The sequence below is a fragment of the Anas acuta genome, chromosome 4 (assembly GCF_963932015.1).
Source record: "Anas acuta chromosome 4, bAnaAcu1.1, whole genome shotgun sequence".
Lineage (NCBI taxonomy): Eukaryota > Metazoa > Chordata > Aves > Anseriformes > Anatidae > Anas > Anas acuta.
The window spans coordinates 41,067,236-41,094,777 of record NC_088982.1 but is presented as its reverse complement, the minus strand read 5'-3'; the positions used below and the strand labels follow the sequence as shown (position 1 = coordinate 41,094,777).

The following is a 27,542-nucleotide window of genomic DNA, read 5'->3' as shown; positions in this document are numbered from 1 at the left end:
TCCCTTCCATAATAGCACAGAAACAATGACACCAAGGCTTCATAACACTGGACCTCTTCTTTTGCTGCCTTGCTGTTACTGCAGGTGTTACTGTGAGCAGGTATTGGGGGTTAGAAAAAAATTAGAAATAAACTGAGTTTTCTTGCAATGGGAAAAAAAGAAATAATTAGTTTGTATACGATAGGAAATAAAACTGTGCACCATGCTTTTTGCAGATGAATTCAATTTTCTTAGGTCTTTTTTTTTTTTTTGGTCTCCCGAGGTTGGGTTTTTCTCACTGAAATTAAAACTAGTATGTGTTAGTGTTAACATGAAGAGACTATTGCAACTGCCTAAGAATAAATAGAGCCTATTAAAACATGCTTTACATGGCCTACTTCAGAAGGATACATTAAAATAGATTAATCTTATCACCAAAGGTGTATTTCAGTCATTGGCTTTAATAGACATATTTGCAGTGAACTTGGACCTCTAGCTGGATTAATCTGATGTCTGGAATCTTCTAGTTTACAGTAAATGTGCATGGGAGGTGGGGGAAGAGGTTCCGGGGTTTGTTTGTTTTTCTGAAGGTGGCAGGAGGCCGAAAATAGTACATTCACACTACTAACGCAGTCTGATTAAAGGAAAACACATACAGGCACAACCGCAAGGAAGTCTTGACTACCAACATGTGTTGTCCTCTGCTAGTGGAAGAGTTAGCACCACAACCTCTAAACGCAGCAGAAGAGCCAACCCAGATGCCCCGGTCTTGATGCAGGACATTGGAGCTGATAAGCATCCTTATATCCCTCAAGGAATCCTGGTGCTTAAAGAGATGCTGCTTTTAGTTACAAGTATATTATCCTAGCTTTCCAAAAGTGTTTTGCTTTTTTATTGTTAATTATTTGTGGGGAGGAAGGTGGTAGCAGTAGAATGGACGCTAAGTAGCAGAGTGTTCTTCACAGTGAATGGGTTTGTCTCACTTTAGTAAGAACTTTGGACCTGTGGACAGCAGTGGAAGACTCAACACAGGTAAGGCTGCAAGTGCAGCTCTGTCGTTATTACCTATGAGGAGAATGTTTATGTAGGAGCAACAAATGTTAGAACTATATTGTAAAGCCACATTAAATGTTTTCAAACATGCTTAAACAGATTCTAGCATTTCAAAACAGTACTGACAGCTTTCCCATATTGGACAGTAATTGCTTTTCTTCTTTTGCTTGAGTATTTGATAGACAGATAGCATTGGGGGAATGCACTTGTATCATCTAGAGCAAATATTTTGCTTTAACATGAAAGAAAAGAAAGGTAAGAAAGAAAGAAGAGAAAGAAAGAAAATTGACTTGGGACTTTCTGAAGTTTAGTTCATTTAATTCTGCAAACCGGTGCTTGCAAAGTACTAGCACAAAGGAATTGCTGCTCAGCTGTATAATACATCCTTCCTCTCAAGAATTTTATTAGGCTAGTTGTAAACAAACTATCATGGCTTATTTGATTGGTCTGGGGTTTTGTTTTCTGCTGTTGAGTTGTTTGTTGTGGGTTTATTCTTTTTTGCAAAGAGGGATGCTTTGCAATGGGATGATTTTAGAGACGTTTGCAGCAGTAAAGCTTTTTTTAGAGTACACTAAGCATAAATTAAAGTGCATTTTGAGTAACATTTTTTAGGGCTGTCATGACATTGCAACATTTAGAATATTTTTCTTTTTTAGTGGATTGGCTTAAGGTTACTCAATTCAAATTGAGAATTTGACCTTTTTTTTCTCTAGTGGATTTCAAAATTTTGTTTAACTAGGTGATTGGGAACTGCATGATTTAATCTTGGTAATAATGTGCCAGAGACAATAGGGCAGCATAGGCAACACTCCTGAATGGTACCATTTGTTTGACTAGAACAGTCGAACGGCGTGGATGGCAGCGTGATGACAACACAGAATCTTGCACGCTTACAGTCAGCATCAGTTGTTTTCACAGGAATCAGGACCATATCTACATTTTCCACAGCTGTATTAGAGATGTGTGGGTTGTTACACACACTTAAGTTTTATGTTATGACTTGCTGCTGTTTTCCAATAAAAATAATGCTACCATTTTTAGGCCATTCTAATTAAATACAAACTTTAGTGTCACTTAACTTTCTGCTGCCACTGTAAGTAGAAAAATGTTATGATTTTGTTCCTATCTACATGTTCATCATTAGTTCTTGACGTAAATACCTGGCCTTACCACTAATGTCAAAAAACAATGTACATTTGTGTAGTAAAATTAAGTTTAATTAAGTTAAAAACCAAGCCACGGAATTTCCAGAAAGGGGGGACTTGATGGGTTGTGGCTTTTAGCAAAAAAAAAAAAAAAAAAAAAAAACCTCACCTAAATAAGTCTATTTTTTTAGCATAAAAGCACTGTTTGCAACATCCTTAGAAGTTAAAACGAAAACAAAGACACAATTTTGGAGTGGCTAAATAAATAGGTATTGAAGTAGAAACATTAATAAAAAAAAAAGTCCAGTGAAACCTTATTAATAAATGAAGCCTATTTATTACTTCAAGTGTTAATGGTAAAAAAAATTCAGCACAGCTGTTGCATTTAAAAAAGTGAACCTACAGTAAGTACTATGTTTTCTAGTTCAGTAAACAGATGAACCCGATGTCCTTTAATGACATAATAGTTGAGCATTATACAGTACATCTTATGAAGACCCGTAAATTAAAGAACTACTTTTTAAACTTAGTGATTACAAAAATTCTGCATTCACAGCTTTAGCTTCTTTTTTCTTCCACGACCATCAGGAGTACCATCCATTTTGCGCTTCTGTGCCTGTAAGGTAAGTTTTTAAAGTTATTGTGACAGAGAAAAATTTTAAGTAATGCATTTCAAGTCAAAACAGCTAGAGATCACAGGGTAACCCTGGCAGCTTAAAACGTGATAAATCACAAATGCAGAATATGTGAATACGCACATCCCACTCAGGACAGTAATGGTCTTGTACTCTCTAATCCTGAAATAATACCATTTCACAGAGGAAAAAAAAAGTATAGAAAAAGTATAAGGAGCTTATAAATAAAGCTTCCTTACTTAAACAGGCATTCAGAAATACCATTCCTTAAGTATTTTGAGAACAGTTCTTTGTAACAACTTTAAAAACAAAATATATGTAAGAAAAGGGGTAGAAGTTGTAACTTCCTTTACAAAAAAGGTCTGCATGTTTTGCAGTACTTCACTTAGCAGAGTACTGTCATGCATATGTGCTTGTTTTCCCAAATCTAGGTCTAGAGACCATTTCATGACCACCACCACCCAAAATAAGGCACACGATGGCAGGCAGCAATGTCTACATCAACTACATACCACCCCTCAGTGGCAGACATCATTTCTTTATGGATAAAAACTAATAAAAAGGCTAAGTAAGTCTTAATGGCATTTTACCAAGGTAAACTCGTATAGCCCAGAACTCAGGGATCAAAAACATAACAAGCTATCTGCTCCAAAGCATGTGAGCTACAGTTTAGAACCCAAACTTATTTTGCATCCGCTAGGGTACTTAGCTGAATGACAGTAGTAAACTTTAAGCAGCACTTAGGACTGCCCTATAAGGTTTTTTGTTGTGTGCTTTCTTTAATTAAAGAAATAGCTATCACTAGGCCTAGACAAAGCACGCTGTCTTCAAGTGAGCTTTTCTACTAAAATGCTTTTTTAAATCTTACCGAAGATGGTTTTGGTCCACGTTTCTTCTTTTCTGCCTTTTCCTTTTCTTCCAGTTCCATGTTTTCTCTTTCAATCAGGGTGATTAAAGTATTGCATCTCCTTTGCAGCTCCTAAATTGCAAAACATAGTCAGTCACTCACTACTTTAGACAGCCAGTTCATGTAAAAAGCATCGTGTCAGAATACTAGAAATGCCAGTAAGTAGTAAGTTTGTTTGTTTTTCATCATGCAAAACCTTGGCAGAGTGAAAAAGGAATGAAACAAATTTTTTATGGTAGTTACTGGCTGGCTTCATAGGAATGGATTTGATCACAGATGTTTGTTTTTAAAACAGATTTGTATTTAATTCAAATTCATGTTGATTTTGAAACACAGTAGCTTGGAATTTACATTTCTTCTCTCAGGAGACTTTTTAGTTTATTGCATTTGTCATCCATTACAGTTGCTGTGGAAAGTCTTTAAAAAATTAATATAGCGACCACACGCACATACCTGACTATTTCAGAAGTGATTTAGTAAGCTTGCTATGTAACAGTGGTGTGCTGTCAGAGGTGTTTGTGAGCCAAAGAGCACAACAGATTAATACATACCATTGCAGTTCTGGACTTGAGAAACCAGTCAAATCTGAATTGTGGTGAGTTTCGGATACACTGTCTTAATTCATCATAGACGTTTTCCTTATCAAATCCTAGCTTGTGAAGCATACAGATTAGAAAGCGATCCTCTTCTTCAGTATAATTCTTCCCCTTATTGGTACCATATGATATTCTTAGCTGGTGGAAGGGGGCTTTGTATCTGCCAATCTAAACAAAACAAGACCATACATAACTAAGAAATCCTTTAGAAACATAGAACTGTTTTCTCTGAAAGCAAAAAAATCACCTGCCAGGCAGACGAACAATACCATATTAGAAAACTAGAGCTTTTATGATCTCTGGTCCTGAAAGTCACCATGTTTAAGGAACTGTAGATTCTAGACACTAATTCACTAATTTCATTTACTAATATCATCTAAGCACCCAGCTTTGTCATGTTTGTCTGCTTGCCTGTTTGACAAATAATCTTTTGATTGTGCAGTGCAGGCCTGACACTACATTTGAAAATAGTTAAAATCTGCCAGCCTGCAACGGGCAATGATTCTTTTTAACAAAAAAATCTTCAGAAATGGTCAAAAGCAAAGGAAAAGAAAAAGGTACATGGCTCAGCTGCATTTTGGTTAATAGAGTGAGACACTGTTTTTCCCCTGACTTCTTTAGAAGAGGAGCTAGTCAAGCCTAAGGTAGGTAAAAATGTCTGGTATTTGTTTCAAGTGTCTTAACATATTACAAATCTCTTTGTTACCAAGCCCCGGCTGGTGAAACGCGCAGGATCAAAGAAAACTCCACTGACTGGTAAGTCTTCTCTTTTTAAGTAAGTCCTCTAAAAATATATGTAGCATTTTCAGCTATGTGGGTCCAATCAGAAATTGTGCTTCTTCAAAAAGCACATAGTTACTGGGAGTGGATCACAGTACAATCAGTTCATAGTGCCATATAACAACAGTTGTTACAAACAACAGAAGGCCACACCTGAAGTTATCACCATAGCTATCAGCCAAAATAGGAAGTTTAAACCTACCAAATGCAGTTAAATTCAAGAGTAGGAACTGCAAAGGACAGCAGTTCAATAGAATAGAAAAGCAGAAGGTAGCAACTGCTGAGGAACAGGTAAGAGAGGAACATTAGGCCTAACGTGTCTTCTTAATGTACTGTAACATTGGCTAAGCATACAGCATGGGATCTCACTTCATTGGCACAGGGAAATAAAGGAAGCGAGAAACACAGCAAGGATACCTTTGTATCAAGTGCTTTTTTTATACTAATTCGTCTCTGAATTCTGGCTTCTCCTCTTTCTATCTGAGCCATGATCTTCTCAATGTCTTGGAGTTCGTTGCACCTTTCCCAGAACACAGCTAAGAAAAGAGCAAATGGTTAGTTTCTAATCATGGAATTAGGTTTTTGCCTTAAAAGATGTTATTTCCTTTTACCAGACCTTACTGCTGTATAAAAATAGATATGCCTTTACCTGATAAGGGACCTTCACTTCCTGAACTTGTGTTGGGAGTATTACAAATACTATTTTGAAGAGGGTAGGTACAGGAGCCCTCATTTTAATTGAGGTATGGTTTGGCCAGCTAATTTCCTTCTCAAAGAAAGTCTTAACAGGGAAACTGATAGAACAGTAATACAGAAGGAAGTGGGATTGCCACTCTAAGTTAGTAGCCAAAGACAGGAGCAAGTGTCTAAAAGACAATTAAGTATTTAAGTAAAATGTTACCTCTATAAGTAAGCAGCTGTATACCATAAAAAACAAAGTCCCAGAACCTTGCAGCTGCACTACAGGATAAGACCCTTCTCTAAAACATCAGTGGTTAAAGTAATCAACTGGTCTTCAGTTACAAAAAACAATGCTCATTAGTCAGTCACAGAATGTTTACAGTATCCCTAGCTTTAACAATGTGAAATAATAAAGGGGCAGAGAGTCAAGACAGTTATTGGTTGTTAAATCTAAGGAAAAGAGAATTCTCCATCTAAGTATTTTTTTCCTCATCATTTCCTTTTTTCAGAAATTAACAAGAATTTAAACCAGCACTATCCAGAATATATCTAACACCAGTTAGAATATATGAAAGTGTGTCATCAATAGAGCATGTGCACATTTCAGTACAGTTTTAATTACGCAGGGGCTAAACCTACTAAAATCTTTATCAGCAGACCCCAAATCCATTAGCACAATCTCACCCTTAAAGGGTCACACAGGGAACTCATACAAGTAAAATGGTCAGCTTGTTCATAGACATTTCAAATTAGGAAAGCAGCATTAGATACAGAGTTGACTACTTGAAAAGTAAGTTACCTGAATACTCGATGACTTCCTCTGGGGTTTTTCCTTCTACTTCTCGTGCTATATTTTCAATATCATCACGGCCCCACTTCTCATTAGCTTTGATGAACTGGTTAAAATCTCTCTTATTCCAGTTAGTAAATCCCTTTACAGCAATTAAAAGCAAACATGGCACAAAAGTTCAGGATTTGTCCATCTACACATTTCTTTCAACAGATAATTGAAAATGACTGAGTAACACTTCTGTAATTCCAACAATATTAAACCTGTGCTTTCCTGCAGTTTGATGGTAGTAGAAAAACTGCTTTTATGGTATGATCACTATAGTCTCTCTCCATCTAAAAACTACCTAATAATTAGCACTGCTTCTTTAATTACTACTTCAGCTCATAAATTAACCCCTCTAACCCACTATTCTCTGAGACAACATGGGATCACTTTTTAAGAAAAAAAGTCCCTGAAGAGAGGCAAGTAGTCTCTGTAATGGTTTTGTTTAGTTACAGAGGACCACCAAGTGCCCTGCAGATACCATCAGCCTTCTGCATCTTCCCTGGTCTTTCTCCCTCAAAGTCTGGAGGTACTTTGTGTGATGCTATGCAGCAGGGACAGGAAAAGCAATGCTGAAGTTACCAGCTACCAAGCCAGACTAACTGCATTTTTGTATTAATTTTTAAAAGAAAAAGCACAGTAATATTTAGCCAGACACATTATGATTTAACCAGAGCTTATTTGATTGTACTGACTTTTAATAGTGAACTGCTCCAATGCAGTACTACTCAAACAAGAGCTCTTGTCCTAAAATTACCCACAAAACACATGTGAAAATATAATACACAGACAAGGAGTAAGAGGTATTAACCTGCCTTGAATTATTTAAATGTACAAGCTACCTAATTATGTACCTATTCAGCTTGTATCTTCTCTAAGAGGGGGGACGTTATCACTTCTAGTCTTAGTTTAAGAAATCTGCCCCTTCGCCCTGCAGTGTATAGTTTAGTACATGTGAATGTGACATTTTGGCAAAGGCTCTGCTTTAAATTATGTGGAAAGTCGCACATGCAGCTCTGCAACTAGTCTGCATGGTCCCCCAGCTGAGAAAAGATGTCACAGGCTACAGTCAATGTGAACTTGCCAAGTCAGACTCTGGACATAACTCTTACTTAATAACATACAGACTGTATGTAGATCAGGTTCAGTAAAACCTAAATACACTAATTTCAAAGTGTCCTTCAAAGGTATCTAAACCCATAACAAACCCAATACTAAACTTTTTTTTCAGCATGAACCAAGATTTGCAGCCATATTAATTTAAATATGGCATTTGTAAATCACTAAGAAATGTTCATGTAACACTGTAAAACACAACCCAAACTTCAGATGATGTCAGTCTCACTAAAGAACCAGCGATACCTGGGTTAGAAGCTTCTCTTTTTCTTCTAGTTCTTCATCATTAAGAGGTTCAGCCTCGTCAATCTTAAGCTGCTCTTCCTTTTGTGCTTGGGCTGCATTGGGCAGATCAGGATTACGAGGTACCTGAAAGATTATACATTTTGTAAAATTGATGACTTTTCACCAGGGCTTGGAGTAGCTTCTCCATTAATACAACCTAATCATTTGTTCAGATTACCATGATTTCATTTAAATCAGCATGAAAGGCAGGACAAGTACATACTCTCCTACCAGTAACTGCTGCAACAAAATACACTAATGCAGTGAATGAATTCTGTTACCTTGTACCCGATTGTTTTCCTGTAGTAGAGAATCTCTTTTTCCAACAGTTCAAAGAGCCGTGGAGGAAAGAACTGAAAGTCCTGTACATTTGGCTGCTTTGGAGGCCGCGGTGCCTGAAATACATAAAAATGCTTGTATTTGACTTCTGTTCACATCCAGAATCTGTTTGCTAGTAACTTAGTCCTGTCTGTGAGCAAAAAAACCTTAATTTTTACAAAAATTACCCTAAAACAGGGTGCAAGTCAGGTATAACCATGAAGGCTTAGAGAAGTAAAAGGTATGTGAGAAAAGCAGACCGGGTCTTCTGGAAAGGGAATGGTGGGGAAAGATTCGCACATACATCCCCTTGAACAAAGTTAACGCATTTGAGTAGCAGTAAGGATATGTTCCATACGTAAGAAAATTCTACTACTTAAAGAAAGTAAAAATAAAATATGAAATACCCCATATCCTTACCATCCTAAAATCCTTTAAGTTTTATACTGCTCTTGATTTTTCCTCACAGAAATTTGTCTTAAATACTTTGGATTTTTCTAAACTTCAAGTGCCTCCTCAATTTATGAAACCAAATGAATTTCTTGCTTTCAGCTTTGACCACTTCTCAAGTATATTTGACCAGTTTATTTATTTATTTGTTTTTTAATTAGTCAACTCACCTTGGGTGCTTTTGGCTCGCTGACTCGAAGAGCTTCTCTGAAGTAAGCATCCACAGCATAATTGGCTTTTCTTTCTCGTTTAGGTGGTTCAATCCACTCTGTAAATGCCATCTATAAAAACAAATCCCACCACCCCCAAGAAGTATTAAGACTAAGTCTTGCAAAACATTCAGACCAGCTATGAGTTCTATATAAAAAAGTCTACATATACTTTGTTAAGTAACTAAATTTACAAATTATTTTTATAGCTGCATTGTATTTTATTTAACCAATGTATCATAAAAGTATGGTTTACTCATACAAATCAGTGCTTCCCTCCAAGAGAAACTTAAATATTACCTTCTGTTTTTCTCTGTAGTCCTCCCCTTCAAAATTATACACGCTGGACTCTGTATCCATTGTGAAATTTCGGAGGGAGCTTTCACCCATCTTTGAAAGTTTTTCATTCATTTCTGCAGTCTGGGGGCAGGAAAGAGTGAAATGAGCAGTAACCTTTTTTGTAAGGTACTTCATTATAAAACATCTCAGTTATAACAGCATTAAAAAAATTAACACATTTGACCAATATGAAGCTTCTCACTAACAACCACTCTATTTTCTCCAGCTAATAATGAAGCTATCATCCAGTAATCCACTATCTTACCACACAATTTAAGTCTAGGGGGAGTTTTTTTTTGTTTTCTTTTAAACTTGATCTCACCTTCTTTGCACCTCTTTCCAAAATGTGATCAATATCTTCATCTGTAATCTCACTTTCCTTTGAGGCAAACACATGTGTTGCTCCATGTCTAATCATTTGCAGCATTTCATCCTTCCCAAGTTTATTCAAGTTTTGATCCACCAGTCTTCCTGAAGATAAAAGCATTGAAAGGTTGCAATTAAAAAAATTATATTACTGAAGGAACAACATATGATTTCCCCCTTCCCTTACATTCCCATACATTCTCTTACTTTCCCCCTTACCTCATGTGAAAAAAAAAAAAAACAGTAAAATAAAATCCAGCAAAATCTAGCCAGGGACAACATGCATTCTCTTTACTGTGCTTTATTTGTGTTTGAACATTTTGGATGCAAGACCTTATATACAAGCTTTATGTTATGGTGTGCATATTTTTGTAATTTCAAAACCAAACCCTGCTGAATCCTTTTTGTATAATAGTTACTGACTCCAAACAAACCAACCAACCAAACATCCTCATCACTTCTCCCCACCTATTAAAGAAAAAGGCCAAGGCATTAATTTCTCCATTTACAAGTGGAAGTTGAGTGCTTCAAAACAAGTTTGTCTACCTATACCCCCTTGTCTATATGCATGTATTTATCACTGGGGAAGTAATTAAAAAGTTAATGAGGAAAAGCCTATTCTTGCTGTAAAATTTTCGGGTCTTTGCACTCTATATTCAGAATACAGCTGGAGCAAAAGCAACGTTCCCATTAATTCTTACTACATGATTTGTCTGCAGTGTTGTTAAAAAAAAAAAATTGCCTCCAACTACTTGCCTTGCTGGATGACTATGGAATCTAGCCGGAGTTTCATTTCTGCACGTTCCACTATTCTTTCTTCCACTGTATTGTCCGTGATAAATCTGAACACTCTTACAGTCTTTGTTTGGCCAATTCTGTGTGCTCGATCCTAGGGGAAAAAAAAAAAAAAGTAAATCAACACTTGCTTTCTAGTGTGAATATATAATCATGTTCAATTTTCATTAGTTTCAGCAAACTAACTTGTAAAACAGAATGGTGTAGATTAGTTAAATCTTTACAGAAGTCAATTTAATGTGACTACCTGAGATACCACATTTGCAGTTCAAGTTTTTTGTTGTTAGGCAATATCAACAACAAGTATGTTTCTAAATTTCATACCTAAAAATAGCTTTTCCTTTTTGTTTTGTGTTTGTGTATGTGCACGCGCATGTGTGCATTACATTGCGTGGGAGAAGACTGGATGCTTCTGGCATTAGGTAACCTTCTGTAAAATCAAAATATTTAAGAAATTCTCTCTGTACTGACCGGAAGCTACCTATCCCCAAATCATTCAGTCATGCTATGAATATTTGAAGAAAAATACAATGTACCACACCTCACCTGACTGGCTGATCATTAACCACTACGAGAATTAGTATTCTGAACATACACTTTTAGTGGTAACTGGAATTTTCTTGATTTAGCTTCCAGGCACTGGTTCTGTCATTCTTTTGAACTAATTTTTGTTAGAATACTTGAGAACGTACAGCTTGAATTTACAAGGTTTGTTGTCACTGAAAGGCCTCATTTGCCAATGGTAACACTGGTAGATTTTTAAATAGCAGCTTTACTTTCTTCTGCAATCAGTAGTGTTCTTAATAGGTACCATGGCTGAAAATGCATATAAATCTACTTTTAAAAATTAAATAAAGGAAGTTGCTAACAGAAGCTTGCTTTTTAAAAACTGTAATTCAAATTTTATTTGCCTCTTTTCCAAAGTCTCACTGAAGACAGCATAAATACAGTAAGGTCTACTTTCCAGAGAAGGAAGGTTTTATAATTTTGGAGTTAACACATGCCATTAGTCTTTAAAACTAAAAAACGCAAAAAAGGCTATTTTCATTAAACACTACTAAGGGTACTGTAGCATATACCACGGCATTCCCTCCTGCAAAGTCCAAATGTGACTACATGTTCCACAAAGTGGAAGCTGCGCTGCAACTGAAAAATCAGTCTTAAAAATACTATTAATATTATGCTAAACTGGAAAAATGACATTTAAATTTGAAAATACTATGTCATACATCACACGCATTTCTAGGACAGTTATATGAGGAAAAAAGGACGTTTCCATCCGGATTCTTACCATAGCCTGAAGATCTACTTGTGGATTCCAGTCTGAATCATACAGAATTACAACATCAGCAGTAGCCAAATTGATTCCAAGACCTCCTGCCCGTGTACTCAACATGAACACAAATTTTGAGCTACCAGGTTCATTGTATGCGTTAATAGAAGCCTAAATAGATAAAAAGAACATGATCAGTTGAACTAAATGTTTCATAAATACTATTTTTACTTAAGTGAAATACTTAAAATTTAAAATACCTGTCTCTCATCATGAGGTGTTTGTCCATCCAATCTACAGTATTCATAATTTCGCCACATACAATAATCTTCCAAGATGTCCAGGACTCTGGTCATCTGGCTGAAGATTAAGACTCTTGAATCTGTTTGGGGTAAAAATGTTTTATGTTTTCATCAAAACTTAAGATTCATTAAACTTCACAAAAGTTTGCCAGTCAGAAAGGGATGGAGGGCAGTTGCATGTAAGAGTAGTTATAAATAAAAAGACTGATTTAAGTAATGTAATTTTGGGGACTGTTAGCGTTAGGTCAGAGGTTGGACTCGATGATCTTGAGGTCTCTTCCAACCTAGAAATTCTGTGATTCTGTGATTCTGTAATGAAGATAAGTTTTCAGGGCTAAATATATATACATGTATTTAAAACAATACCTAGTATTTTTATTAAACAGCCATTAGCACGTGAAAGAATTAGAAGGGTCTGATGTCAGCTGGGATGTCTATGAATTACATAGCCTAATATATAATACACGTCTGCAGATGTTTCTATCAAGTACTGCAATGAATTTCTAATATTTTAAATTTATATTTCTGTATTCTTTAAATGCCTATGTGTATTTATTGTGCAAATGAAAATTTCTTGGGACAAGTGATGCAGAAGAAAATTTCTCTTTCAAATATAACAAATCAAGAAGTAAAAAGAACAAAATGTTAAAGCATTTTGGATTTGAGATATCTAGAAATTAAATTCTTCTTAAAGACTTGTCAGTCAGCTTACTTACCTGCTACGAACAACATTCAAAAATGTAAATATATATTAATGTATATGTATATATAGACACAGGCAAATGTTTCAAATGTACTTAAGAGATTTAAATAAAACACAGAATGTTACAAAGTTTCTGCTGCCTCCTACATGCTCCCAGTATGACTTTTGTTCTTTGGACTCAAGGTCTAATAATTAAATGCTCTCTTTTGGTTAACATCAGCAGTTGATTTAAAACCATACCAATTCTATTTGTAATGTCCCAACAATGAGTCTCACATCAGAAAGAAACCAAAATTAAAAAAAGCACAGTAGCCAGTTATCTTTTTTTTCAGTCTTACAGCAATGCATATCTCCACAGCTGTTTGAATACTATCCAGATACTGGGCACAGGTTACTTTTATATTACCTAAGACTAAGGTTTGATTTTTTTTATCCATAATGTCTCCCCATTGACAAACTTTCCTTCACTTTAGTGCAGTGACGGTAATGTATGCCAGAGCTTTGTCCCTACTATTGAAAATATAAAAAAAGAAAAACATTTTAAAAATAACAGGGTGTTCCCCCAGTTTTGACTAAAAAAAAAACTCAAGTGCTGTTCAAAATCATATCCAGAAAGAACAAAAAACATTTCACAAATGACTGGACTTTAACCCTACATGAAGACTTTGAATCTATAACGGTATTTCATGGCAAACCAAAGCAGTGGTTAAAATATTACACAATTAGGTTTCAAACAGCTCATGTTGCTGAGAAACCTAAAGCACAGACCAACTGATGCTTCTGTGGTCTCAACTGGAACGTAAACAAGCAAACAAACCCCTTTGCAGTCACAAAAAAAAAAGTTACTTATAAAGGCACTTCACAAGTCCTTCTGGATCAACTTTTTATTATGCAGTGCTTGAGAAGCCACTATCATGCTAGGAATCAACTATGGTCCTACATAATGCGTGCTGATTTTTTGCTCAGGAGACATGAAAACATTATGAAGTACTGACTTCAGTTTTTGTCATTAAACCAAACAGCTCGCAAGCAACAATACAACAAAAAGATGCGTACCTTGCTCTTTCAACTTCGGCAGTAATTTGTCTAATACTACCATTTTGCCACTGTTGGTGACCAAATGCATATCTGTTGTGTAAGGTGGACCAGGTTCTGCTCCATCAAAGAGATATGGATGATTGCAACATTTTCGTAGTTGCATAAGGATATTCAGCAGTCTCATTTTGTCCAACTTTCCAGCAGAATTCAATATATCTATATCCTTCATTAAGATTCTTGTATACCTGTATCAAAGAAAACTTCTGTAACTATAAAACAGTTGCCCTTTGCTTCACTGAGCACAGTGTGGTTTGGGTTGGAAGGGACCCTAAAGCCTACCCAGTTCCACCCCCCTGCCATGGGCAGGGACACCTCCCACCAGCCCAGGTTGCCCAAAGCCCCATCCAGCCTGGCCTTGAGCACCTCCGGGGATGGGGCAGCCACAGCTTCTCTGGGCAGCCTGTGCCAGGGCCTCACCATCCTCTGAGTGGAGAATTTCTTTCTCATATTTAATCTGAATCTACCCTTTTTTTAGTCTAGTTTAGTTTTTAGTTTCAAACCATTACTCCTTGCCCTATCACTACACTCCTTGACAAAGAGAATATGGTGTAGTCAAAAGCTTCCCCCCCGCCCCCATTTCAGCAGATAACTTGCACTGATCTGCACAGTTTCGTCATCATAAAAGTGTCACAAGGAAATACACACAGAGAAATTTAGTATAGCAGAAGGAATTAAATCAAGTTCTGCACAATCATTGAGTCACAAGCAGCACATTCCTTCTGAACCTTAGCCACAGCATAAACAACAATCTCAATTACCATTCTCGCTGCATTTTGCTGAGACCCACATAAATTTTAACTTCCTTCTTTGGAGGCAAACTTTTCTCTACATCAGCTTTAATGCGACGTAGGAGGAACGGCCGTAGCACCTGAAAGAGATTGCATTATCACCTGTATTTTGGAAACTGAAATACTGAAGGGGTCAACAACACCAGTGCAGGCATACTTATAAATGCTAAACCACTAGACCTATTACCAGATCACGTGAAAAAGCAATCCATATCAGCAGATTATTATGCTTGAGCTTTCTTTGGAAGACTCTAAATCTTCTAGGGCAATTCTTTTAACAGAAGATTCCTAAAAGTCTTCCAGTTTTTCAGTAGAACACTCTTGGTCTTTCAAGTGAAAAAAATAAAAAATAAAACTTTGCTTGACTGAAATCTTTGCAGTGTCTTCACAGCCGATATTCTAAATGCAAGTATCTGAAAACCTTCAAAGCCAGAACTGTCAACCCTTCTCTCTCCTGCAAAACAACTTTCTTTTCAAAACATAGACACATTCTGCACTTCACCAACCTTTTCTGAAAGCCCACCATGGTTTCTGGAATAAGCTATCTTACCCTAATATCTTGTCACAAGAAATATTAAAAGAATTATTTATAACCTAATGTAGATGTTATGAAAGCACACAAAAAGCAGAAAGACTTACCATATGGAGACGTTCCACCAACTTTTGATCCCCTAGACAGTTGTTTGTATCAAACCATGAATCAAAATCCTGTATCAACAAAATAATTGGCATGTAAGAACTTTTCTTTCAAGGTGCAGTAGCATTACAGTGGTGAAAAAATGCAATCCAAGTGATTCTCTAACACACAGAGTGAATAAAAGAACAAATCATCCCTTTTGGTCTATTGTCTTGGGAAGATATGTATCACTGTATCTTTAAACTAAAACAACAACAACAAACCACTGGGAGTTTAAAAAAAAAAATCATTTTTTCTTGAAAAGGAATCTGATTCACTCCTATCGCTCCAGTGGATAAATTCCAGCTGGAAGAAGCGTACCACTGCAGCATTTGATGAAAAATGAAAATGAAGAAGTAAAATTCTGATGTAATACATCACAAGATTTCTACTTTTATAGATGTTAAGCTCCCAATTCAGTTACGCTCAAAACCAGTTAAACACATTCTTGAAAAGGGCAAAAAATACCAACAATAATAAAAGGTATCTTCCTGAAACCATACTACGATGCACTGGGCATGCTCAGCAGCTCAGGTGCCACTTAATGAAGTCTGTTGCTAATTACATAGTATCTCCCAACTCACAGTAAACAAGTTTAGATAAACAGTAAGGTAACTTACAGTTAATGTAAGAACAAAGTTGTTTTACCAACTGCAATGTTTACTCCTATTTTGAAATGCAATAGAGATCACCTCCACACTCTAACTTGAAATACTTCTCACATCTGCTAAGCTCACAATAGCCCTTAAAAATGGACAAGCTGAGAAAATTAGTTCATATACTGTACTTATAACATACAATATTGGAAACATGCACTGACTGCCAGACTATAGTTATAAGCAACTGATACATCTGACTATATATCTCTATCTACATATATATACAAACACACACACACACATCTATGTGTATATCTACATATATATATATATATATATATATTCAGGCCTTTCCAAGTCTGGAAAACCACCAACATTCACTTGTTAATGGAAATTAACACTTACTTCAGATGAGTTAAAGACATCTGGCAAAAGGAAGTTAAGAAGTGCCCAGAGTTCATGTAGGTTGTTCTGAAGTGGAGTTCCAGTTAATAGCAGCCGATTTGTAGTCTTGAATTCCCTCACAATTTCTGATAACTGAAGGAGATTGAGACATAAATGAATATAAATATACCACTAGTACTACCACCTAGCAACTCAGAACAGTATCTCTTTCAGTGAAAATAAAAATTACCTTTGATTTTTCATTTTTAATCCTGTGGGCTTCATCTATAACTAGGTATCTCCAGTTAAACTTCTTGAATACTGATTTTTCTTTGATAAGCATTTCATATGATGTTACGCAGACATCCCATTCTCCTGGCAACAATACATCTCTGACAAAGGCAGCCTAGATAGCAAGGTGACAGGTCTTTATTGAGGCTTTGTCAAAACTAAAACAAAAAGAACACACTAGAGCTGCTAAGATCTTAAAACAAGGCTGCTGAATTTGAAAATAAGATTAATTACAGAGTCAATAAAACATACAGCCACTGTAAGACTTAAGGACTGTAAGACCTGTCAGTGATGAGGCTGCTAAAACCCTTGGGGCAGAGCAGAGAAGGAATTTCAGTTCAGGAACTTCAAATAAGGTTTTCAATAGCTAAACTGTAATATTAAAATTTAAGAATTAAAAATAAATTTAAAAAAAAAAAAAAACACAACCAAACCAACAGAAAAACTATTTTGAGTCCTAGTTTAGACAAGGATTTTTTTGAAATTGAAAAATAATCCCAAACAGCTTTATTTGGCAACTTGATTTCTAGAATGCAGACATCCAAGGATTAAGAGAGGACACAGCAATTATTAAGAATTCAAATTTTAGAGGTATACAGATATTAAGAGGTTAATTCACGTAAATGAGAAACATTCTACTAAAAAAGAGCATGGACTTTTGAATTCTAAAAAGACACACTAAAAAAATCATAAGGTATCATATCTGGATCAATGACTTCTAGAATTATTTAAAAGTTTAACCAGTATGTTTGTAATTTCTAACAACAAACTTTTAAAGTAGAACTAGGTACCCTTAGAAGAATAATCAAAAAAAAACTGCTGCCAAACAGCATGGATCACATGCTGGATTTAACATGCGTGAATACAGGAAAAATAATATCAAAACTTACTCGCTGGTCTTTGTCACCTATCAAACACACTGCTCGAAGTGTAGGTACCCATCTCTTGAATTCATTCATCCAGTTATGTAGAGTGGATTTTGGAACTAACACCATGTGAGGACCAGGAATATTTCTGTAGTGTTTCATATATCCAAGAAGAGAAATTGTTTGCAGTGTCTTCCCGAGACCCTGTGAAAAGCATTAACGTGTCAGAAAAAAATCTCTCAGCAAGCACCTTTAAAAAGCTCAACAGTGAGCTCTGAGTACATTATAGAATCCACAGCAGCCTAAACAAATTGCTAAGGTACACTAAAAGGCATCAACATTTTAGTTACTAAAAGCTTATACAGCATTGCACAACTAAAAAACAAAAAAGTAATAGAGTAACATATTCAAACACGGGATTATGAAGTTAGAACTTCGCCTTATCCCTCAAGTAAGAAATTCTTAGAAGTGCATGAAAACATTATTTCAAAAGATTTATTTTTGTAGGATAGGGTATACTCAGATTATTTAGAGGTCAATGAACTTTAAAAACTGACATACACGTACTCATTATCTTAAACGTGAAATTAAGTGAATAAATTAGGAACCCTGTAAGATGACTTTTGCAGGCCACAACATGTCGTCAGTTCTCATGAGAATAAAGTGAAGCATAAGTAAATATAAACAGCTGCATATATAAAAAAATAAAACAAATACTGAGTGGCTTTAGAAGTACTTTCTAAAGCACTGTTCATTATTCAACAGAAATATTAAAAATCTTGTATCTTCACTGCATAGTTTTAATTAAAACAAAACAGGAAAATACACAAACGCCAGACCCTATGTATCATTTACATAATTCAAAACACTGTGACTCAGTTGCATAGGATTTAAAAAGAAAAAATCAATGCAAGTTATTTTTGTTTCCAAAATTCAAGTCTTTGTCTTCAAAATGACCACATTCCACCTGGCGTAAGATGTGGAAAAGTGTTTACAGGCTGTGTGAAAGGCATAGATAAATTCAAAAGGATAAATATTTAAGAATAAATCCAAAAATACTTAACAGCAAGCACTTAAACTCCTCAGTCCAAAACAAATTTTGGAAGACCATGAATCTACAGACTTAGACAGTTTCCCAAACTTCTTCGTTAACACAACCCTGCTCCACTTAGAACTCTACTTGCCAAAGAAAATCCTCTATTCATAAACTTGTATGAAAATCCTTGATCTATTTCAAAATCAAATGTGTTCCTAAACAATGAAGTTACTTGTCTCTAATTTATCTTGAAGTTTTATACATAAAAGCAACTATCAGTAAGATATGAGAAATGCGTCATGCCAATATGTAATTCAACTTTTATTTTTCCTTATCTCCTCCTGTTAAAAATCAGATACAATTAAAGGAGGAGGACAAAAACCTATCTGCCTCTCCAACTACTACAATTTCTTTTGCCCTCATCCCTTCTCATCCAGGGAAAAAGAACAAAAGCAGAAACAGAAGATGCTATGGCTAGCACTGACTGAAAAGTCCACGGTCATGATGCGAATGAAAACACAGCTCTCTAGCTACAACTTCGCATCATTTTTCCTGGAAAGTTTCCCAGTGTTGCAGTTCTTCCTGCTGAGAACATCAATCCACAAAGGACACTCGTATCGTGCTATCTGTATTTTATATCCTAATAACAGGAAGCGTTCCCACATTTGTTGCTCTTTTCATGAATGACGCTCTCTTCGCAAGGGCAGCTTCAGAATACCCTAGCAAAATAGCTGGGGTTTTGAGAAAATATACAGGACACGTCGTTCTATAAAATGCTTCCCCCCTTAATTATATTGTTCTAAAGTTTAACAGATCCCCTTTTCATGCCTGTTTCTAAAACTGCCTGTAGAGTTTATTTAAATTAACATACATGTGAAACTGTTTTAACATTAGTGACCTAAAAACACACTAGAAAAATAAAACTTGGGAAATCATACATTGCATTTTGTGCTACGTAAAAAAGTACATTGCTGATTTAAAATTCTATTGGTAACGTGTGCTATCAAGCCCCCCAGTAGAAATCCAGGCTCCATGCATACCATTTCATCTGCTAGGATACCATTGATGCCATTTTCATACAAAGAAATGAGCCAGTTCAGTCCTCGGACCTGATAATCACGCAGCTTTCCCCATTTAACATCTACAAGACATAAAAGAATAAAGATTTGTAAAGACTTGCCAAAGAGCCATTCCTTTCCTGCTAATTGACACTGATTATCGAAGCTACAGAACAAAATCAAGTAGTACACCCTACACAGTAAATTCCAAGGATGAAGCAGACTGGATGCAAGTGATACACTCATTTGGTTTCTGTGAGCTGCTTCGACAGCTTCGATTTCTGAAAACGCACAAGTTATATTGAAATTTTAACCCTATAATCCCTCCCAAAATCAGAACACGGTACAACAGTAAATCAACAGAATATTAAATTCTCTGTTAAACTGACTGGAAGCCATTATGTACTTTAAATTGAATCAGAAGACTGGTTCCACCTGAAAATTTTAAGATGACCAACTTAAAAGCTAGCTCTTTCCCAGTAACTAAGGCATGGCAACTGGATTTCTACATGACAGGATTCACTGGACCTTCCTTCTAGCCAGCCAGAATATAAACAGTCCTTAATGTATTTTGCTCCATCAAACTGGTGCTGGTTATCGTTTTCTCTCTCTCTTGCCACCCAAAAATTGACTCATTTTCTTTGGGAAGGGTGAAAATAAACTCCTCTTTTAAACTCCAAAGGTTTGACTTTTGAAGGTAAATAACTTGCAAGGGGGAAAAAAGGAAGAGAGGAAACACACATGATGGAGATTCTTCAAATCGAGTGCAGACATTTGTTGTCTTGGAGCTTTCTGTTAACAGCTCCTCGTCCTCTTCCTGTTCTGTTCTACGGTGTCGGTAGCTGAAAAAGTGGAAGAAAGAAGTAAGTTTCTTGCTGAACTGAAAAGACACTAAACTGTTCCAAAATGTAATGGCACTGCAGTACATACAGATCACAAATACACAAAGAAGTTTCTTGCAGTTTTCTTTAAAAGAACTCTAAAATTAAGCTCATGAATTGAAATGCTTTTTGACTCTTTAGAACGAGTAGCTTCTTAACGAGAAGATGTCCATGGCATTCTGGCTCATGTTGGAGGCTCAAACGTTTGAGCAGTGTGACTGGAAAGGGATAAACCACACAGTCAGGGTGCATCAGTCCTGGCCTTTAACTACAGGACAGGGAATGACGCTGTTTAAGAGCTCTGCAACATCTGCCAGAAGTTCCTGAAATAGTGCAGACACACAAGCTGCAATGAAGGCAATCCAAATTTCTAGATTTAGGATTTTCAAGGTGCCTGTAAGATGCATTATGTTCTCCATGAACTCTTACAGCTTACAGCCATGAATGCTCTCTTTTCTGCCCCCGCTTTTCTTCATGCTGGAATACTTTTAATCGATAGTGCTTTACCACCACCACAAAATTCTTCTAACTCCTCGAATTCTTAGACAACCCTCCACTTACAAGTGGGCAGTTGAAAAAAACACAATTACACAGTGTAAAACACACACCCAAATAGGACAAAAGGCTAGCAAGTTTAACTTACGCTTCTAAAGTACACTAAAATCCTTAATTACAGTACAAGGTGGCCTACATGTCATCACTCACTCGCCAACTGACAGTAAATTCTGTTTCTCATCCTTCTTTATTCGTGGACGTCCTGGTTTCATTTTCAAAGGTGAAGTTGGAGTTTTCTGAGCAGCAGGCTGGATGAAGTGAGCAAACAGCTCAGTCTGCTTCAACAGATACTCAAATCTGTTTGCTCTGTCTGTTTGCTGTTGACAAGGGAAATTAAGCGGAACAAGTGTGAGACGTTACAATATGCATTCATTTAAAAGACAAAGCTAACAAATGCTTTTTAAACAATACAGATTCACATCTCTTCAGGTACATAACTACAATAGCAAAAAAGAGATGATTAACATCAACAATATAACTGGCGCTGACACATTCAATATTCTTTCATTGGATCGAAGCTAACCATTGCTAAACAGTAAGATCAAAGTTGCAAGACAGATCTGCATTAAGACTGACATCTGACTTGCGCACAAAGGTTGCCTAAGTGTCACTAAACAAGGCAGCAGAGTCCCTTTAACAACCTTCTCCTGTCAAAAACGATGGTCCCATTCCCAGAAATTGACTCCCACTCAGGATGCACAGGATTCGTCAGTGAACTTGTTCGTCTTGCCCACCTGGCAACAACTATTCTCTTTTCTTCTGCTTCGTGAGATAAACCAGCTCGCTGAGGTGTCAGATAACCAAAAGGGCTGTCATGAAAGGCGTGGGGGACAGAAGAAGAGCCCATAGCTGGAAGCCAGAAAAACTATTTTAGTGGCAAAGAGCTGTTAGATACGTTCAGCCTAAGCTGCATTTGGAGTGTACCCTTTGATACGAGTCGCCATTTCTGCTGCACAAAAAAGATTACAGGAGACAATAAAAGTTTAGCTCCTGTGAGACAGGTTCCGTCTGGAATCAACACACCTTCCCAGCGCCACTCCAAGTATCCTGAGCTTACAGGAACTTCCGAAGACAGCTCCATGTTTACCAGCAACCACCCTGACATTCTGCCAGCTGCCACAACATAACCTGGTATTTAGCAACTTGCACAGTTACAGGAAGTCAGTTTTCTTAGTAAAAAGGAACATATGTTCCAGACTTCTGCAAGAGCAATACCAGCGCTCTGAGTATTCTCCTCTTTAAGCAGATCCTACTTGGCATGAGAGACGGAAAGACAGGGGTGAAAGGAGATCAAGAAAGCAGCAAACCCCGTACGTACCACAAGAGTCTGACTCTAGCCATAGTTTAAGCTTGATTAACACAGCTACAATCCACAGACCCCGAATTGCAGCTTTCCTGTCTAGCCCTCAAAGATTGTTTTGTTTTGCTTCCGAACAGCTTCTGACATTTAAATTAGGTAAGACCTTATTACTATCCACATCAATAATCCTTATTTGTAAGTACTTTTCACTGGCTGTACAAAAGATAAGAAATACAAACTGCAATGCACACGTTTCCTTGTTCAAAAACATTAGCAAGGAACTTTCCATAAGATTTGGCACTGCACACACACGCCACAACCCACTTTCAATGCACTTCAGGATATTCCTTTAAGAGACTAACAAATGTTGTCTGTATCTTTTAGATAGGACGCAGACAAGAACAGGCTGTACTACGCAACCTTGAGCTATCCTCATACCAACAGACAGAGAAACTTTCCCTGTTTTCTTTTGCAGTGCATCTTCTGACTATTTTGACAATAAAATACAATCTTTCTTGTAATTGTGCCTATTTAGAGACTAGGAGAGACAAATCCAAGTTCACTTCTAGGAAGTAGCACAAATAGATCAGCAGAAGACTGGGTTATTTTCAGTGGTAAGAAGAAACACAGGAAGCAGCAAATTATAAGAATCAGTTTCACTTTGCTATGAAGAAATTCCACATGCAGTCACAGACACTAGAACTATGAACAGGAAGAAAGGAAAAGCAGAAAGAATAGAGCAAGGATATGTGATGGAATGGTGAGGAGTGGGTGACTCCATCTCCTACACTCCGGATACCATAAAAGCTAAAAAATAAGAAAATGTTTTCTCTTATGTAACGTGTGAAGCACAGAATTAGCCATCTTCATGCTTGAGCGGTCTTAACAAGAGCTTCATGACGAACAAATTAAACTTCAGAAAAGCTAACACGATCCCTTTCAGTCTTGACAAAGTGAAAGTGTTGAAAAGTTTAACAAGGCTTACAGTTAGCACTTGTACTGAACAGCAAACATTTTCTCAGCCTCCTGTGAAAAAGCTTTTAAAGCTTTTATTTACTTTGTCCCATACACTGTACTGCTTGAAAGAACTTGCTTATTATGAAGTCCCCCTGCCAGAATATATTTCTATAGCATACAGTGTAGGTTATAATGTATTATAGTATACAGTGTCTACTCAAAGCCTTAAGCCTTATACTTTTCCTACAAAGGAGTACTAATCCTGCAGTTCAAAAATAATTATTTTGGAATTATTTTCCTGTATTCGGTAGAGATATAAAAAGATCCTAGACTTCAACTGATTCTACACGTTCAGAAAGTAAGGTAGCAGCCATTTAGAAACTAATGGATGGTTCCCTAGAGAATCTTTTCTCCTTCTGAGACAGTGAATACCCAAATCTTCATTACCCTCTTTGCCTGCAGGACAACTCTGCAGTCAATTTCAAAAGCAACATTACAATATTTCTCTTTTTTTTTTTTTCCACTTAAATTTGAATACTTTCCATTATACAATTCTTCTAAACTTAGGGCACTTCAAAGCTGCTCAGACTAGACTTCCTAGGAACGGCAAAACACATTAACAGCTGTTCCCACAGAATACCACAGTGGAAACGGAGAAGGAGCAGAGAACAAAATGCTAAAAACGAAAAGGGTCTATACGTTGTTTCTGTTATTTGTTTCAAATTACTTAGATTTTATTTTTGAATGACTAAACAAGTTCTTATAAAGCCAGTTATGAGACTTCAAAAGAGCAGAACACTAAGTAAGCAGGCCCTAAATACTGGATAACTGTACACGCTCCCAAGCGTTACATACCATTTTCTCTTCATATGTGGGATCTGCTTCCTGGATTTCCTTTTGTTTTCCTGGTGACGCATCATCAAAAGATTCCTGAGATGAAAAAGAATAAGAAAGAACTTATTATCTGAAGAGGAGAATACAGCCATGTAGAAGAGCATAAGCTCCCTGCAAATTACGCTCTATTCACATCAGATGGCACATCCATCTTTTGCTGCTTTGATATAGTCAGCTCTCTATTACTTACTGTAAAATTACCTGGAGATGGATCAAAGATCCCTGCCACAAGGTGACGGACAGAGCTAGCTCTCTATAATCTAATTTAGCTCCATCATTAAAGCGTCACATCAAGGTGGATGAGAGAGCCAGCTGTTGTCCGGAAGCTCAGCGCACCGCTTCAAGGGTGCTATGCCCAAACCCTCTAAAGCTGGCTCTGGAGAGCACCGGGAAAGAACCAGTCCTGGGGCAAGAGTGGTTTCAAGTTTTTTCCTCTTCCAGGTTACCCCAATTCCTTATCATTCTGTATCAAGGGAATAAATCTAAATAAAACACCTGGACTGCACTTCTGTCCTGAAAGCAGAGAAGAAATTTAAGAGAAACTGTATTTCTCCCCTGTTTGGTTTAATAAGTCATGTAACTTGTTATCATCACCAGTACTGCTCCTAACAGAAAAGCAGGCAGGCAGGAGGGGGCAGTCCTCCCTCATCCCCTTCCTGCCAAGTCCTTGCCATACTGCCTTCAACTGCTCTTTCAGATCGGGTTTTGTCCTCATCTCCCCTTATTAGGTTAATCCTTCCCCCATCATCCCCCACGTGTAATTTCTCCTTCAGTTCTTACAGCCAAAAACAACAGGACAACCCTTCTCTGCTACACCAGGCTAAGACAGTACATCACAAAACCACCCTTGAAAGGCTAAGAAATGGAAACAAATGAGATATCCTCAAAATTATTAATAATCAGCTGTCTAGCTGAGCGAAGTAAGAGCTAAGTTAAGTCTTTCCTAGCCTAGTCCGTAGACCCAAGGAACACGGAAACAAGAAACAACGTCAAACAAAGGAAGGCAAGACACGGGATGTTTGTGGGCGGGCGTCTCCTCACATAACTCTGGCAAGGTAAAGCCTGTGGCAACAGAAGCGGCCTAACAGACGTCTCATTCAAAAGTCAAAATTAAAGAGCAGAGCATGAAAAATTACAGCTAAAGGTCTTCCAGCCTTATACCAGATCTTCTGGCTCATCTCCTGCTGGGTTTGGCTGATACCCATCTAGCAGGGAGCACGAGGACAGGGCTGGTGTGCAATACTCCCATACTCCCGCTCCTCCTGGCTGGGTGAAGCGCAGCAGCACGCTGCCTGACCTCTTCACGTGTGACAGACACAGCGAAGCCTTGCGATTTGGCTGGAGAGCACGAAAACCGATGCGCTGCGGTGCTGGGGAGTATCGGGACAGCACTCAGACACTTCTCAGCGTGCAGGGCTGCCGGCTCCGAGGCGCAGAGGCAGCACCCATTACCCACAGTGCTCGGCTGCCCGCTCACCCCAAAGCTGGCGGGGCCGGGGCCGGGGCCGGGGCCGGGGCCGGCCCTGCGCTGCGCTGCGCGCCGTGACTCAGAGCCCCGCCAGCAGCACCGGCCCGTTCCCTTCCGACCCGCGCAGGAAGGAACAAAGCTGCGATACAATGAGCGTCTCCAGGCACGCGCTCAACCCCCCTGAAATTTCTGGAAGAAGCACCTGTTGCCAAAAATTAAAAAAAAAAAAAGAAAGGGGGGGGGAAACACCCCGAGTCCCGTCCCCCTGCCCCCCCCCCCGCCCGCCTCCCCTCAGACACGCGGCGCGGCGGAGGGACACGGCCCCACGGGGCGCGCTGCGGCCCGGCCGGGCGCGGAGCGTTCCGGGGGCAGAGGGCGGCCCCCGAGGGCCCCGCGCCCGGTGCCCGCCCCGGCCCCTCCATTGTCTGCCGGGGCCGCCCCGCCGGCCTCGTGGCGGGCACCTGCCGCCGGCCCAGCGCGCTGCGGGGTGTGTGTGGGGGTGAGGGGGGAGGGAGCCTCCTGACCTCCATCGCCGCGTCGCCTACGGCCGGGCCGGCGGCGGGGGGAGCCGTCCCCGCGGCCTCGCTGCTGGCGGCGCCCGGCGGGGCGGGCGGCTGCGGCGGCGGCGCGGGCGGCTCGTCCGGTTGCGGCGGCGGCGGCGTTGTCGTCGTCGTTGTCCCCTGCTGGCCGGCGGACATGATCCCTGTGGCGCACGGGGCCTGGCGGCGGGGTGGGCGGCGCGCAGCCCGGTGCCGGCGGAGGCCCGTCCCCGCTGCCGCCCCGGCTCGCTCGGCGGGCTCCCACCAACCAGGAACCGGCCCGCTGCCCGCTCTCGCGAGAGCCCGGCCGCCGCCTCCGCCTCCTGCTCCTGCTCCTGCTCCTGCCCCGCCGGGCGCTGAGTGGCGGCGCTGTGGGGAGCGCGCAACGGCCGCCAGAGGGGTGGGGAGGGGAGGGGCGGGGCCGCCTCGCGCGCCCGCTCGAGCGTGGGGGCCGTTAACGGCCGCGCCGCGTGCGCGTTGTGTGTGTGGCGCGGGGGGGGGGGGAGTAGGGGGCGGGCGTTATCCGTGACGAAGCGAGGCGCTGCTTTCGCTTTTAACGCTCACAGTTAACATAACATCACCACGCCGCCCCGCACGGAGCGTGAGGGGGAGCTCCGTGCCCTTTTCCAAAAGAAAAAAGTCTGCACGAGTAGGATAAACAACAATAAAACCCGTTTGTTTTAGGGCAGCTCCAGCTGGAGCACCAGGAGCTGATTAGTCACCAAAACAGGTGGCAGAGCGAACCCTCCAAGCCCCCTTCTCTCTCATCTCCTGCCAGCCCACAAACCAGGATCTGGGGATCCTAGGATCCAGGCCAGGGCTGGGGGCAGAGGGATTGTTCAATTAGACAATGGAATGACGCCGAGTGCCAGCTGCTGTCCCAAACGCCCCATACACCGCATATCCCTGCTGGATTAGGCAAGGGAGCTGCTCTACAGCAGGCTCTGGTACCTGAGGCACACACTCCCAAAAAGCCACCCCACACACCCCTGCTCACCCTGACAGGTAACACAGAACTCGGCCTCACCCGCTTGGTGCCGTCCTGACTGGGAAGGAGAATTCTGCAAGCACCACTCGTGTCCACCAGCTGCTAACAGAGGCTGAGGCCAAAGGAGCCAGCCCCAGCCATGCTGAAGCTCCCTCAACTTTGTTTGTAGATAAAGCTGGATACTGGGTACTGCAGCTGACCTGCTCTGCAATTAGAAGTAGAAAGGGTTCAGCTGTGGATGCACCTGCATTAACAAGCAGTGTTAATGGAGGGACAACCCCTGAGCATAGGCTGCAGGTTTGCAAAGCTACATGTCCGACACGGGGCTGGGGGGGGAGGGAAGTAGAGGATAAATGGAGAAATGACTGCTATGATTATTTCTTATAGACTTCAACAT

The 27,542-nt window shown here is 39.3% G+C and overlaps 1 protein-coding gene across 1 annotated transcript; it reads right to left on the bottom strand.

Annotated features, from left to right (window-relative positions):
• Window positions 1-2,491: 2,491 nt before the first annotated feature.
• Window positions 2,492-26,502, bottom strand: SMARCA5 (SNF2 related chromatin remodeling ATPase 5). The gene is made up of 24 exons (XM_068680846.1): window positions 26,143-26,502; window positions 24,112-24,186; window positions 21,150-21,316; window positions 20,305-20,405; window positions 19,546-19,646; window positions 17,494-17,673; window positions 16,563-16,718; window positions 16,334-16,465; window positions 15,293-15,361; window positions 14,624-14,733; window positions 13,824-14,050; window positions 12,023-12,144; window positions 11,781-11,933; window positions 10,447-10,583; window positions 9,651-9,795; window positions 9,290-9,409; window positions 8,951-9,061; window positions 8,294-8,407; window positions 7,974-8,096; window positions 6,576-6,708; window positions 5,513-5,631; window positions 4,271-4,483; window positions 3,681-3,791; window positions 2,492-2,793 (listed from the first exon to the last, which is right to left on the bottom strand). The coding sequence occupies exons 1-24, from the start codon at window positions 26,314-26,316 to the stop codon at window positions 2,728-2,730; spliced, it is 3,159 nt and encodes a 1,052-aa protein (XP_068536947.1). The 5' UTR covers window positions 26,317-26,502; the 3' UTR covers window positions 2,492-2,727.
• Between the last annotated feature and the right edge of the window lie 1,040 nt (window positions 26,503-27,542).

Bases quoted from the DNA above. Each gene is read 5' to 3' on its own strand.
- SMARCA5 (XM_068680846.1), bottom strand. From the start codon at position 26,316: ATGTCCGCCGGCCAGCAGGGGACAACGACGACGACAACGCCGCCGCCG. The intron at 24,187-26,142 runs GTCAGGAGGCTC...TTTTCATCTCAG, and splicing joins TAGGCGACGCGGCGATGGAG to GAATCTTTTGATGATGCGTC. The intron at 6,709-7,973 runs GTATCGCTGGTT...ATTGCTGTAAAG, and splicing joins AAGAGAAGCTTCTAACCCAG to GGATTTACTAACTGGAATAA.